General features: G+C 47.7%; 1 protein-coding gene across 1 annotated transcript; it reads left to right on the top strand.

Moving 5' to 3' along the window:
• The first annotated feature begins 3,039 nt into the window (after positions 1-3,039).
• On the top strand, positions 3,040-15,717 carry DSTN (destrin, actin depolymerizing factor). The gene is made up of 4 exons (XM_064164638.1): positions 3,040-3,197; positions 13,681-13,988; positions 14,220-14,296; positions 15,424-15,717. Exons 1-4 carry the CDS (start codon positions 3,195-3,197, stop codon positions 15,531-15,533), a joined length of 498 nt encoding a protein of 165 aa, XP_064020708.1. The 5' UTR covers positions 3,040-3,194; the 3' UTR covers positions 15,534-15,717.

The following is a 15,717-nucleotide window of genomic DNA, read 5'->3' as shown; positions in this document are numbered from 1 at the left end:
TCTCCTTAGTTCAGTCACCCAGATGACAACTATATAGCTGCTACATGAGGAACCTGCCGCAAGGCTGCTTCCAAGGGAAAAGGCGGCACTGCACACAGCTGGGGTGATTCTTAAGGTCACAGGCACATGAGGAGCAGGCTGCCGAGTCAGGGAGCAGCACAGGGCTGGAATAAGATTCCACTCCCTCTGTACATGCAGCAGTTTCTGAGTCAGAAACAAGTGAGAGAAATAACCCTCGCTCTGCTAGTGAAGGGCTCCCATCCTTGTCGGGTTCCTTTAACTAGTTAGATACCTTCTCAAGCCACTGCAGTGTTTCCAAAAACACAAGACCTCTTGAAACAGGCTGAGCCAACAGGCCAGTTCCAACTCATTTTGCCTTATAAGTATGCAATATGAAACAGCTTCAGCCCTGTTCTCATGGCCTTACATCATCTCTTCCCCTCCTCCCCGGATGTCTTACTTCTGTACCCCTCTTTCATAACAAAGCTGACTGTGAAGAGCAAGCTTGGAACAGTAATGAACAAACTGCTCCTATCAGTTTAGGACTGCTGAGCACAGCTGCCCCAGAACTCTGAACAGAAATGGAGGTCTCCTCTAGCACTATGCATCACCAAGCAGCACTCACCTTGAATTCTCTCGTGCCACCAGACTAACCATCACAGCAAAAACCCAGGACCAGAGCAAGCTGTGTGGAAAACCAGATCTCTATGACCAAAACTCTACTATTTTATCTGACTCATTTTAGAATTATATTTTAAAAAATAAAACTTAAAAAAAGGCAAAAAATCCCAAACCAAAACATGCTCCTACTCAATTCTTGTTATTACTTCCAACATCAGTTATGACTTTGGTCCAAATTTAGGCATTCCTTGATTAAGCACATCAGAAAAGAGCCTAGAGAAGAGCTACCCACCTACCCTCCATTTAAGTCCAAATTGTGCTGGCAGGTCTTTTGCTACTTTCACCACAAATGTGGTGTAAATGCTCTTGCAAAAGAGACCCCTGACCAGTGCAAGCCACACAGCACAAAAGCCTAGCTCAACAGGACTCCTTTTTCAATACGTATCTTCAGTGTGGGGTCTTTCAGCAGCTCTAACAGCAGCACTTAAAAGGGGTATGCCACAAGAAGGGGAGGAAATACCAAAACGAAACACTCTGAATTAGAATAGCAATATGGATGGAAACTGTAACGTACAGCTCACACCTTCAGTATTGAAGCTACAAGCCGGTATGAAGTACTGCTGCGTCATCCCCCAGCCCTGAAAACACACAATGGTGTCTTGGGCTGCTTTCTGCATGCAAGCAGGCACACGGACACCAAAAAAAAGCCTTGGTGTGGGCAGCTTTGCGCTCAACGATTCAAGCCAGGAACATCGTTACGGTCAAGTAATGAAACCTAACTGTCTACATGTTTGAACATTATCAGATGCTTCTGTAATCTGATGACAAAAGGCTGCAGCTTCACTGCCCAGAAGCATGAAGGAAACCAGCCATTTCGTAGCATTTCAGAATGGGCAGTACTGCAACCAAACATGGAGCAGGAGCAGCCGCAGCTTCTCCCAGCCCCTCGGTCTCAGCAGCAGCGCTTTCTCGGCTTTGTCCCGAAGACAAACCGTTCTTTCTGTCAGCCACCTGAAATCGATGTCGCTGTGATTGGGTGCGGAAAACGCGGCTGCGGGGCGCTCCGCCTGCGGGGACGCTGCTGCTGCAGCTGCTGCTGGGAGGATCTGCGCAGGGTTTCCTGCAACACGCAGCCAGCACAAGGGGCCTGAGCCAATCAGGAGTGCCTGACTGAGATCGCACCAAAGTAGGTATTAAAAAAAATCCTCGGGGAGGGGAAAAAAAAAAAAAAGGCAAGCCAGAAAGAGGAAAAAAAGGGCGCACGGCACACTTCTGCGCCGGCTCCCGCAGCGCACCCCGGCGCTCCCCCCCGCCGGCCGCCTGCCTGTCCTCCAGCCGGCACCCTGGCTGCCCCCGACACTGTCCTGCTGCCCTTACCGACTGCCTCGGGCCCTTCCCTCACCGTTTTGGTTCTTGGGTTGTTTGTTGTTTGGTTTTGTTCGGTTTTCTTCTTCCCCACGGCGAATAGTGTGGCCAGCCGGACCAGGGCAGCGATTGTCCGTCTGTACTTGGTACTGGTGAGCCCACACCTTGAGGGCCGAGTTCGGTTTTGAGGCCCTGCTACAAGGAGGACGTTGAGGTGTTGGAGCATGTCCTCAACAGGGCAAGAGAGCTGGTGAAGGGTCTGGAGAACAGCTGTGGTGAGGAGCAGCTGAAGGAGCTCTGGTTGTTTAGTCGGGAGGAGATATTATTGCTCTATATAGCACCTTGAAAAGCGGCTGGAGAAAGGTGAAGTTCCATCTCTTCCCCGGAGTAGCAAGTGACAGGACAAGAGGAAATAGCTTGAAAGTGCATCAGGGAAAGTTTAGGTTGGACATTAGATAAAACTTCTTCCCTGAAAGGGTTTTTAAGCACTGCAATAGGATCTCCAGAAAGGTAGTTGACTCCCCATCGCTGGAATTGTTGAAGACAGGCAGAGATGTGGAGCTGAATGACATAGTTCAGTAACAGCCTTGGTAGAGTTAGAAAATGGTTGGAGTCAATGATCTTAAAAGGTCTTTTCCAAGCAAGACAAGTCTATGTTCTTGTGAAAGTAAAGGGATCACCTGCAGCTTACTGCCTTTGTGTATTATGGGTGGACCAGATGAACTTCTCTTCCAAACCCACTACTTCCAATACTGCGATAATTCTGTCCCAAACCCGCTCTTAAATCACGGCTTTCCCCGCACCCCCCCGCCCCCGCCATCTCTACCTTCAGTGCCTCCCCGCCACACCTAGGGGAAGCTGGCCCCGCCCCTCCCCGCAGAGAGGACGCAGCTATTGGCCGGTTGGCTCATGACCGCCGTCAATCAACCTGCGAGCCCACTGAGATTGGGCAAACCCGCCCCCGTCGGCCAGAGGGAGGGAAGGGGGCGGGACAGGGTCTAAAGGCGTTGCCACGCAGGGCCCTCCACCATAGCAACCGCTTCCTCCTCCGGGCACGGCCGGCGTGACGTCGGCAGCGTTTCCGCCTGGCTCGCGCCCTCGCCGCTTCCCTTCCTGTCTGCCCGAGCCCGCGCCGCGCCCAGCATCCGAGGGGAAGCAGCCGCCTGCCGCCACACCGAGCTCCGCCGCTGCCGTGTGCTGCCGACACCATGGTAGGGAGCCCGGAGCCGCTGGGGGAGCGGGCTGCTAGGCTTATCTTCTCTTCCCCCTTCATCCGCGGGGAAGGGAGTGTGTGTAGGGGCTGATGCCGCCCGCCCGCCGCCTCTTGGCCTGCGCTCCGCCTGAACGACGGTATCGCGGCCGCCTTTTCTGTCTCCTTACTTTCACTCGGCCCTTTGCCTTTGGACCCGAGGCGGCGGATCCATTCTCCTCCCTTCCCCCCCACCCCTCTCCCGCCCCCATCCCGCCATGAGGCGGCGGAAGGTTACTCCCCCGCTTTGAGGCTTTGGAACTGTCCTCTCCCCGTCTTCTTCTCCCCGCAGTGAGGCGATGGTACGTTCCATGCCGCACACTGGCGCTAGGGGCAGGCGCGTCCATTTCGCGGCGGGGGAGGGGTGATGTGGTGGTGAGGAGCTGGGGGGGAGGGGGTTGGTGGTGGGCGGCAGGGAGAGCGAGCGAGGCGGGAACAGCCATGGCGGGGGGGGGGGGGCAGGGAGGGGGCCGGACGGCCCGCGGGACGGTGGCTGCTGCGGGGTGATGCGCGGCCCCTCCCTGTGCCGCAGGGCGCGGCCGGGAGGGGGTGGTGTCGGTGGCTCGCACATTCCGCTCTCCACGCCGTAGATTGCCTGGGGATGGGGTCGCAGCCCAGCAGGGTGGCGATGGGAGCCTCCTGCGGGGGGCTGCTGCCGTACTGGGGAGGAAGCGCGGCCTCAACCATATCCGCTCAGATGGCCGACCCCTGTCGGGAGCCATTTTCCCCCAAAGCCATGGGGTTTCGGGCCTGGCCTAAAAAAAGACGGCGGCGGCTCCTTGGCGGAGAGAGGCGGCTGAGGCGAGCACCTCCCGTCAGCCCCGGGCCCCGCTTCGCCGTCCCCAGTGCGCAGCCTCTCGGGGCCAAGCCGCCCTTAATCAGGCGCAGCTGGAGTCAGCAGTCCTGTGAGCAGACAAAAGAGGGGAAGCAAAACTGGCGGAAGGAAAATGCTGGTTCTTACAAACACGGGGCTTTTTTTTGCAGCGCTCTCTTGAAGAAACGAACGTTTTAAGGTAGTTGAGAGATTTTTGTCTTGTTTCTCTGCACAAAGAAGATAAAACCTTTCCAGTATTACACACAAGAGAGAATGCCAGAAAAAGAGCATTATCAAATGCAGAGGAAACACAGAAATGTGTTAAACATGCACACTGATTTGCTTGTTTTCTCTGGCTTTCAATAAAATCCCTGGCGACTCCTTTTGTAAAGGGAGCAGAATAGAGCAAACAGCTGTTAAGCTTTTGATGGTACTTCATTTTCTGTTCCTCTACCTATACATAAAAGTTTGTATCCCTGTTTAACTTGGGCTGCTGAGACCCTCATGGAGTCATAGAATGGTTTGGGTTGGAAGGGACCTTAAAGATCATTAGTCCCAGTCCCCCTGCCATGGGCAGGAACACCTTCCACTAGGCAAGCTTGCTCTAGGCCCCATCCAACCTAGCCTTGAACAGTTCCAGGGAGAGGGCATCCACAGTCTCCCTGAGCAGCCTGTTCCAATGTCTTGCCACTCCCACGGTAAAGAATTTCTTTCTAATGCCGAAATATAATTAATTGATGTGATCATACAATTCTTGAATTACTGTCCTGTTTTTGCTTGAGTCATACACAAACACGTGTCTAGCAACAAACATTTGTGTGTTTTGACATGTGTCCCTTTAGTCAAGGGGAAGCCTTCCCATAGTATTTACCATTGGTTTCTTGGAATGTGTGGTGCATCCAGTAGGTAGATTTATATTTTGTATAGACCCAGGCAGACAGAATGTGCTACTCATCTCCCTTGCTTCCTCTAACACTGAAGTGTCTATGTCTGATCTGCACCATGAAACAGAGCTAATGGGAGTTGCAGATGAAGCTGCAAAGTCTGATGAGACTTGCAGCTCTTGTTTAAAATAGACTTGTCTGAACAAGCTAGCTACCACCTCTGCAGTATGCAAACCAAGTTTAGAATGACTACTCAGTGTGTCAGGCTTCTGAATTGGAGAACTCCCAAGTCACTCAAATCCTAGTATTCCTTATAGTAATTTTTTTCTCTTGGAATATGGTCTTTTTGTTTTGGCCTTTTAAAGATACCACTTTCCAGTTGCTGCAAATGAACTTGCTTTTGGGCAAAGAGTGCAGGCCTTCTGGCAAAGTACAGTAATGCCAGCAGGAGGGCATCCCTTGGTATCAAAAGAGCACTGGATTTTCTGTGGTTTTTTTGTCTTGCCACAAGGTTCAGCTTCTTTGCTGCTGGATTAAATGAATCCATGGTCTCTGGAGTACCGTGCAAATTATTTTTCTTGCTTGTTAGTCAGTGCTGTTCCCAAATCTCTGTAATTACAAGGTACATATGCCTCATATACAAGATGACAGCCTCATGACAATTGGTGGTGTGGGTGTCTGGCATGTTCCTACTTGCCTTGTCAGATATCACTATCAAGAGGCTCCTGCTGGGAGCAAGGACTGACCTAAGCAATCTCATGTGGAGGAGCCTGCAGACAAAACTTGCATTTAAAAGCTGTTCAGAGCCTTTGACTTGCTTGACTGTTCAGTATTCACAACAGTCTCCAGAAGGATACCTTGGTAACCAGCATCAGGGATGACCAGAGCAGGCCTTCAAAGCCTGTTTTCAAGAGTGTGGTTTAAGCTGTAAGTTGCCCTAGGTGCCTGGAGGGTGCCAGGAAATTTCTTACATACTCTTGGTCTGAGTGTAGCTGATTTCTGTGCTGAATGCATTTCTGAGGAGCTTTGCTTTCTTTAAAGATTTCTGACACGTACCAGTATATACATGCATTACCTTAAAAACATGCCTTTTGACGTGGAATACTTCTGCCCTGCCACTGGCTACCACAGTTCCTGTTTTTCAGCAGTGTTGCTGGGCTTGCCTTTTGTGGGTATTGCTTCTTCCACCTATCTTGGTAATTATCTCATTATACATCATGGTAGCTTGGTGGGCAGTGACTTCTTTGACTGAAAGCTGAGGAAGTGACCTCCATAAATTGGAGGAAACTTTTTTTTACCCCTTTTGTACTTGATTTCTTGCTTGTCTCTCCTTATCTTGTCAATAACCTTTCTTATTGGCAGGGGAAAAGTTGGATAGAGTTTTGATTCCTTTCCCTACAACTTCTCTCTGATGAAAAAAAAAAAAAAAAAGACCAAATAATGCAAAATAGAAAACTTCAGCTGGCAAGATCTGCCTACAACTGATATGCAAATAGCTGTGTACTTCTTGCTGGTTTATGGTGTGCAAATAATGGCCTCTTACACAACAGCAGTAAAAAGGCAGTTAGTTGTATTTCCTATCATGCTTCAGATCTGAGTTGCAGCTTTGGACTTTCAGATATATAGGCTGCCACACATCTGTCCAGCTGTAGGTAGCAAGGACATGGGCCTGTTGGGGCTTGGGAAGTTGCTGGTATTCCCACATTGGTGAAGTTAAACAAGACACTCCATGCATTTTCTCCTTTCCTGCTCAGTAGAGTGGGGGTGGTAATATCAGATGGCTTTTCTTGATTGCTGAAATAACAAAAGCAAAGCAGTATCTTTTTTTAATCACCTTTTTGGTCAGGTTGTTTGCCATTGCTGACACCTTTGCAGAGGCCTCCTTTGGCTGTGTCTTCCGTCTATCATAGATTTGTTTCAGCTGGAAAAGACCTCTAAGGTCACTCAGTCCAACCATCAGCCTACATCTGTTAAACCATGTCCCAGAGTGCTCTGTGTGTTTCTTTAACACCTCCGGGGGCAGTGACTCCGCCACCTCTCTGGGCAGCCTGTTTAGTTTGCTGCCCCTCTGTCAACCAGAGAGTAAGGGTCTTACACAGTGGGGAATTCAGCAACCCTCCCTTTCTTACAATCAACTTGGTGTAATTTTCCCTTCAAGCTCTGGGTGCTGGTGATGTCACAGGATATTGTGTGGCAGTGTAAGGGCCAGCTTTATGAAGGCTGCTGTCTTATAACAGCCAAATGGTAATAGGTTTACTTGAAAAAAATATTTGTCACAGGGATACAATCTATGACACCTTCCTGAGTCAGACAGAAATGCCACATTAGTAGGGCATTTTGAAGGTAGGAAGGAGGGATGACATGCCAAACATAGAGGAGACAAGGTGCTTGCTGAAGAAACTGAGAACCAAATATATGGCAGCAATGTGACTGGCAAACGTGGGAGCATAGCCTTCTCAACTCTACCTTTGTGATTAAACAAGGTATACTCTAAGTTCTTGGTGTCAAATTCTCCAAAAACTGATGACATTTTTCCAAGAAGCAAGAATTTCTACTTGAGTAGCTATGGATAATCTGTGCTGGGATATACAATGTGTGTGTATGGTCCCCAAACTGAAATGGCAATGGCAGTATAGATAACACACGCACCAATACAGAGGGCTCTTGAGTTCTGTTCACAGGAAAGAAAACCCATGCTCTAAAATTGTCAGTGCTTAACCCCAAATTTAGTCCTTCAAACTTAAGGCAAGCTAAGACATTAGTTTTAAGTCTTCTTGACTGTCTTACAGTTGAGGAGGGAACAAAGACTTCTCTTAGATAAATGATTTAATATTCAAGGAGATCAGTTCTTCCTAATAAAAGAGAAGGCACATTTCATTGTTTCAAAGCTGTGTTTCATTGCAGACTTGTTACAAATCCGGTTTATCAGGCATCTGATGTGTGTGTCAAATCTAAAAGTGCCTTTCTGTATCTGAAACTTTCATTAAGGAAGCTTTGGATTATTCTTTATTCTTCCCCTATTTAGTTTCAGCTGTGGAGTACTGGGCAGTGGAAGCAAAAGGTTGAAAGCTGTTAGCGGAGGCAGCTGAAGACAGCAGCTTGGAAGCCTGCTAGGTGGAAGATTCTCTGAGCTACCCTGTGTAGGGCTGGCATTCTGCTCTTGCAAGACTTCTGCAGCGCTTTGCACTTGAGGCAGGAATGATGGCTTTGTGTAGGGAATAAGAGCCACTGTGTTACTGCAGCACATGCTGACAAGGCATTTAATGTAACCATTACCTCATGTGCCTGCAGCAGTCTGCGTGAAAGTACAATGGAGATACTGGTGCAAATGCTCCAGAGTCGTGTACAAGGCAATGCTGCCTGCAAGACAACACTGCCTTTGCAATAGCTGCATGGACTTAGTGAGAGAGAGCTCAGCTCCTTTTGTGGCTCCCTCAGAGAAACTTGGTCTGTCCATTCTTGCCTGTCTCCCTGAGTATGCTGTCCTGCCATAATTTTCCCATGAGATAAATTTTTTTTGGTCAGGCATTGGAATAGGTTGCCTAGGAAGGGGGCGGAGTCACTGTCCCTGAAGACATTGAAGAAATGTGTGGACATGGCACTTTGGGAGATGGTTTAATGGCCGTGGTGGTTTTAGGTTGAAGCTTGGACTCTGTGATTGTAGAGGTCTTTTCCAGCTGAAGCGTTCCATGATTCTATGAACTGGATGTCTTGCATCCTTGGCTGCTGCCTTTCAGTGAGCTTAACAGGCAGTTAAGGTCCTCAACACCTATAAAAGCAGGCTGGGTACTGGTCTGTTTTCTGCATTTGTGCCCTGAGAATCATTTTAAGTTGATGTTGTCTGTCTGCATGTTTGATCTGTCCCCTTCAACAGAATGTCAGATGCTGACTGTCACATATCCCACACCTTGATCGGCAGCTGGCTGAACATGAGCCAGCAGTGTGCTTAGGTGGCTGAGAAGGCCAACAGCAGCCCGACCTGGATCAGCAGTAGTGTGGCCAGCAAGAATTAGCAAAGTGATAGTCCCCCTGTGCTCAGGCTTGCCACACCTCAAATACTGGGGCTGTCATACTGGAAAGACTGGAGCATGTCCAGAGAAGGATAACAAAGCTGGTGAAGAGTCTGGAGACCCTTGTGAGGAGTGGCTGAGGGGGAACTGGGGTTGTTTAGTCTGAAGAAGAGGAGGCTGAAGGGAGACCTCAGTGCTCTCTGAAACTCTGAGAGAAGGTTATAGTGAGGTGGGGACCTTCTCACTTTATACAACTTCCTGAAAGGAGGTTGGAGCCAGGTAGGTGTTGGTTTCTCCTCCATAATAAGAAGTGATGAGACAAGAGGAAACATACTCAAGTTGCACCAGAGAAGTTTTAGGTTGGATATTAGAAGAAACAACTTTGCTGAAAGGGTTCTCAAAGACTGGAACAGGCTTTTCAGGAAGGTTGTTGAATCCCCATCCATGGGGGTGTTTCAGAAACACAGATGTGTTGTTGAGGAATGTGGTTTAGCACCAATTCTGGTAAAGTTACATAATGGTTGGACTCAATGATCTTAAAGGTCTTTTCCAACCAAAAGTATTTCATGCTTCCATGAAGTCCCTGCAATATGTACTGCTCAGTGAATAGCCACCCACTTTCTAAACCATAGTTGAGTAACTGCTTTCCTACTGGAAAAGGAACAAACCCAGGCTGATTATTGTAGTCATGCAGTGTTCAAGACAGAATCCACAAAATAACAATGTGCTGTATTGAATCCTTTAAGCCAAAGAGAGAAAATCCAGACTAACAAATTAACTTCTCTTCTTTCATGAGTGGTAAAAAACTTCTTTCATGAGTGGTTGAAAACTTCTCAACAGGTTTTCTTCTGGACAAATTGGCAAAGACAGTCAAAGTGTTGATGGAGGACATATGAGTTTGGCATTTCTTCTTGTTCCAGTGCTCTTAACCATCATACTGTTGCTGCCCTGCACAGAATGGTTGCAGCTACCTTAAAAAAAGCTGCTTAGGGTTTGGGTTGGCTTTTTTCGTGTGTTCTGTTTGGGTTTTTTATAGTGTCTTTACCAAGCCAATTATAGCAAGTACAAGGCTAGGGTTGAGTGGGGAGTCCTACAGTTACAACAGTAGATCTTTCTGAAAGTAATAGGAGCATCAGGAGTTTACGGGTTCATTTCAACCCATGCTGTGACTCAGCTACAGGCTTCTCTGTAATAGGGGAAAAATTGCCTAGCAATATAATGGCTGCTAATGTCAGCATTGCTTGTGTAGCAGCTGTGGAAAGGAGCAGCACCAACTGCTAACAGACTTTTGCTCTGCAACACTTTGGAAAAAAAAAATCCCAGTTTTACTGTTGTCCCTTCAGTTTCTGCCTAGTCCCTCTTACCAGTTGCAGTTTGTCAATTTTGAGTTTCCAGACTTAAATACTCCCAACATTTTTGGAATCTGAATTGACTTGCCAGCAGTGCACAGTTTCTTTATAAGGAAACCTCCTGTCTCCTGACTTGGAGACATGTTTGTGGCTGTGCAGAAGTACAAGCTCTTGACTGCACAGTTTGCATCAGCGTGCATGCTTCTGGCTCTCTTGCTAGAATGCCCTGATACATCAGGGCCTCTTTTGTCACAGTTAACCTCTTAACAATGGGAATTGGTACAGGGTAGTTTGTGATCTCGAAGAATCGATCAAGAATTGCCCAAGGTGGAGCCAAGTGGTTGCTAGTTTAGGCTTTCTGAGCACTTTCTACTTAGATTTTTGAGGCATTTGTGACTAAAAACTGAGTATTGACCCCTATTGCCAGATACTGAGATGCCATATTAGAAGACAGACCTCTTGGATGGGAGGGAGAAGGTTTATCTTGAGTTCCCTGTGGGTTTGCCCTTAGTGAATGATGCCATGGCAGTTGCTGTACTATTTACTTTATTAGGACAACCTTATTCAGAGCCTTTCCAAAGTTCTCTTGCCTGTACCAACCAGATGGAGGAAGACAAGGAACTTTATTCCTCACTAGTTCTCAGTGGTACTCTGACAAAGTGCAGTCTCTCTGTATGGAGGAGGTGACATAGAAATGAGTCACTTAGAGCTGATGTTTGCACTTTTGCTCAAACTTGTCCTGCAATAGATTTTCTCTGCTTACTTTCCTTGCTTTAGTGGAGATTTGCAGAAGGGTGGCTGCCTGCCAGGCAGCTGAGACACAGTGCCTTGCTCCCTGTCCTGCTTTCCCAAAGTAACTGCAAGGGCTTGTGGATAGACAGGCCCATGCATTGTAAATCCAGAGGGAGGTCCCCCTGTCTTTGAGTAAACCCCTAAAGAGACTGTTCTACACACTAGAGAGAGATTCTGTCAGATGTGCTGCTGTATGAATTGTAGAATTGTTTCATTTGGAAAAGATATCTAAGATAGAGTTTCAGCCATCAGCATAACACCACCATGGCCATTAAGTCTAGAAGTGCCTTGTCCACAACATTTCTTGAACATTTGCAGGGACAGTGACTCCACCACCTCCCTGGGCAGCCTGTTCCAATGCCTGACCCTCTCAGAGGAAAGAATTTTTCCTAATACCTGACATAAACCTCCCTGACACAACTTGAAGCCGTTTCCTCCTAATTCTGTCATTTGATACTAGGGAGAAAAGACCAATCCTCACCTCACTCCAGCCTCTTTTCAGGGAGTTGTAGAGAGACGGAAGCAGAAGGTCTCCCCTCAGCCTCCTCCTTAGTCTAAACAATCCCAGTTCTCTCAGCTGCTCCTCGCCAGACCTGTTCTCTAGACCCTTTGCCAGCTTTGTTGCCCTTCTCTGGACACACTCCAGCACCTCATTGTCTTTCTTGTAGTGAGATTGTCCTGCTTTTGCATGACTAGCTTTTGAAAGATCTAGACTACCAAACTCTATGGTAATAGTTTCTGCCAGCTGTGCCACCTCTCTTTATTGGGTAAGCAAATCTGTGCCAGCCAGGAGAATTTACAGGAGAGATGTTAAAGGAAGAGGGAAATCTGGCTTCATCTGAGGTCCTATGTGGTAGACATTGATCGAGACTTCATTAATATGTATGTGAAGTAGTTGTCCAGTCAGTAACTACCTCTCAGGGACTGCTTGTCTGAAAGTGTAGCACTAAGCAGTTCCCTTTTGCCAGTGATCTCCCTGGTCTGGCCTCTGAACTTTGCTGTTCCTTTAGAGTGCTTGCACTTTGAGGTACAGTGTTCCCCACAACATGAATCCACCAAGCACAAGTGTTGGAGCTGAGCTGAAGGAAGGCAGGAACAAAATTTAAGAACAACCTTTAGTCTTTTTCCGTTGTCATATCTCGCACAGCACCGTAGCTGATAGGGTGGTACTGCTGACTGTACTGGTGACATGGGGCAGTTTACACAGAGGGAGGAGGGTGAATTTTATAGCTGAGGATATCACTGAATCGTCACAGAATGGTAGGGTTTGGAAAGGACTGCTGAAGATGTAGTCCAGCCCTCCTGCTACAGCAGGAGAGCCCAGAGTATATCACACAGGAACGTATCCAGGTGGATTTGGAACGCCTCCAGAGAAGGAGGCTCCACAAACTCAAGGCTGCCTGGTCCAGTGCTCTGTCACCCTCAAAGAGGGCCTTGTTCACGTGGAACCTCCTGTGTTCTTGTGTCCATTACTCCTTGTGCTCTCCCTGGACACCACTGAGATGAGTTATCATTTGAATTGGAAGGCTAAAAGTCAACATGGAAAGGAGCAGTATTAGAAAGGAATTGCACTGTTTACACCACATGCAACATTTGGAACAGAGAGATGAGTGTTGGACAAGCTTCAGTTTGATCTTCACTGCTCTGGCCATGATATCCTTCTAGCAGTGTCTCTGCTGGCCAGTGTGGATTCTTGTATTTGCAATTGCACAGCTGCTTTTAAGCTCTCCAACTTTGCTGTGCTTGCTCTGGGAACAAAACTCAGATACAGCTGCCTCTACACTGCCACCTCTTTTTCTCTCTTTGTTTTTGTGTTTCATTCCCCCTCAAAAAAAAAGCAGCAGGACTGAAAATACAGTTCAGCCTCTTGTCTTTTTTACTAGTTTTTGTCCTCTTTATTCTGTGCAGCTGCCTTTAATGTTAGGTGGATGATGTTGCATCTGTATCTGTGCAGCTAGCACAGGGGGTTACTGCTGAGTAACTAGAATGTCCCACTCAAGGTGGGGTGAGGGCGGAAAGTTGAAAAGATGTGGAGGAATTTCTGTGAAGGAGACACTATTACTGTTAGACCTGCAGACTGTCCCTTTAAAACACAGAATTCAGAGCAGCTTAGAAATGTTGGCTTGTCCAGGTAAAAGCTTCCACCAGTGTCAGTGCCCTGCCACATCTCTAAATGAAGTCCAGGTGACAAGTGTAGAATCTGGCTACTAAAGCTCTGCTAGCAAGCTTCGTAGGAACCTTGGAACAGAAGATGCTCAAGGAGTTCAGTGTCCAGCGGCTAACAAAGTGAAGCTGCTGTAATGGCGAAGGATGTGTGCATCTGAATCTCTGAGGACAAGGGTTGGACACCTGTGTCAGACTGCCCCAAAACCATGTTCTAATCTTAAGTAGAATTGTGCCTTCTGTGGAATAGTTTTGGTTTGGCAGCTGACTGTGGGCAGTGTTGAGACTGCAGATTCTTTTCCTTGGCTTGAAAAACAGAGGCCTGTGGCCTCCTCTGCTGAAACTCTCAGGCTGCTGGTGACTTGCGGGCGTTGGCTGCAGCTCAGGTTTAAAGCAGTTGTAGCATTAAAGGGCTTTGCTCTTGTCTCTGCAGGCATCTGGAGTACAAGTCGCCGATGAGGTGTGCCGCATCTTCTACGACATGAAAGTGCGGAAGTGCTCTACGCCTGAAGAAATCAAGAAGAGGAAGAAGGCTGTCATCTTCTGCCTCAGTCCAGACAAAAAGTGCATTATTGTGGAAGAAGGCAAAGAGATTCTGGTGGGAGATGTCGGTGTGACAGTTACCGACCCCTTCAAGCACTTTGTGCAGATGCTTCCTGAGAAGGATTGCCGCTATGCCTTGTATGATGCAAGCTTCGAGACCAAGGAGTCCAAAAAAGAAGAGCTGATGTTTTTCTTGTGGTAAGCCATCTTCCCAACCCACTCAGTCCTAACTTGCAGCCCCAGGCACTGGGGGTGAGGTCATGGGAGCATTTGTATTGTCCAAGCTGGCAAGATGGCTGAGCGAGCAGCCCCATGCCTGTATTCTCAGCCATGAGCTGTTCCGTTTGTTCATAACCAGGAGAATCCTCTTCTGTCCATGCTGGATAATAAATATCACTTAATTGCACTCTTTTTGGTGTATCCTACTAGGGCACCAGAACAAGCACCTCTCAAAAGTAAGATGATCTACGCAAGCTCCAAGGATGCAATCAAAAAGAAGTTTCAAGGTAAGTAATTCAGCCAGTAATCCTGCCTGTGCCCTGCACCTGGAATGCCTCCACAGCAAGGCTTAACCCTTGGCTAATGGTTTGAGTTATTCGTTCTGGTCGGGTACTAGTTAGAGATGAGAACTTCCTGGGTGAAATATCCAGCACAACTGTACCAGACGGACTATTAACCGTGACACACCTAAGGCAGAGCTGCCTCTGTGGCTGAAGTCCTCCAGCCCTGTGTCAAAATACACAGTCCATACCCTTGTAAGAGTGCTGCAGTAGTAGTAATTAACAATTGGCTTTATCTTAGAGATGCAGTTGTGATTGCTTAATTCACAAGGCAGTGCATCGCCAAGTGGGGAACCAAAGTTCTGTCCAGCCTGCCAGGCACCGTCAACCAAGGAGATGGTTGATGATCACCAGCCTTGATGATGGTTGCTACCCTTGCTGCAGCAGCATTCAGGACATTCACGCAGAGTGGGTAGCTTAGCACTGTCCCCAGCTTCAGTTCTTCGTGCTGCACTTCAGCCAGAAATCTTGCAGCATGCAAGACTGCAGGATCATTGTGCAGCAGTACCACCAGCAGCCCTCACAGGACAACCTGCTTAGTGGACTGATGCCACGTGTGCACGTTCACTAAAGGAAAAAAAGGAATCCTGAAGAAAGTCTGCTCTTCTCTAAGACAGGTTTGGATTTGCCTCCCTGCCCTCCAAAACCCAAAAACCCAAACCAGCCACTCTTGGTTTAGATCAGCAAAGTCTTCCTGGTCTCTGCAGCTCAGGTTGTCCCTCTTGACTATTCAAGCCACCCCTCCAGAGCTGAGCCAGCCATCCTAGTGTGTTTATGTGCAGCTGCCATATCCAGAGTGGCACTAGAAATGAGAGACTGACAGTGAAAGGGCTAATAGCCTGAGCAGTGAACTGGAGAAAGCTTCCTCCACAGTGTTTCTGTGTTGATAGCTGGTGTGGACCCAGAGGTCTCCTTTGACCTCTTGGGAAAACCATCCAAATGCCTAAATTAAGGCAAGGCCTCCCTGCTTGAGTGACTGGATTGCCTCTTCTAATATGACTACCAAGTGTGTTTGTTTTGATGACTAGCATGTCGAAATGCTGCTTTATTGAGTGTTTTGCCTCTTTTTCTAGGCATAAAGCATGAATGCCAAGCAAATGGGCCAGAGGACCTCAACCGAGCTTGCATTGCTGAGAAGCTAGGAGGCTCCCTAGTTGTAGCTTTTGAAGGGAGTCCCGTGTAGGTGTCATACAGTGCCACAACTCTACAAGCATTCCATGTTTTAATATATCAGTCATGTAAAACAACCATTCTAGGCAAGGGTTTCACTAACTTGTAGGGAAGCTGTCTTGTAGAATAAAAGTAGATTTTGGAGATGTAGCTCGTTATGTACAAATGACCCTAAATAAATCAAATCTAAGGATTTA

This window comes from Pogoniulus pusillus, chromosome 25, assembly GCF_015220805.1.
Source record: "Pogoniulus pusillus isolate bPogPus1 chromosome 25, bPogPus1.pri, whole genome shotgun sequence".
Taxonomy (NCBI): Eukaryota; Metazoa; Chordata; class Aves; order Piciformes; family Lybiidae; genus Pogoniulus; species Pogoniulus pusillus.
This window is presented reverse-complemented; position numbering and strand designations above follow the sequence as displayed.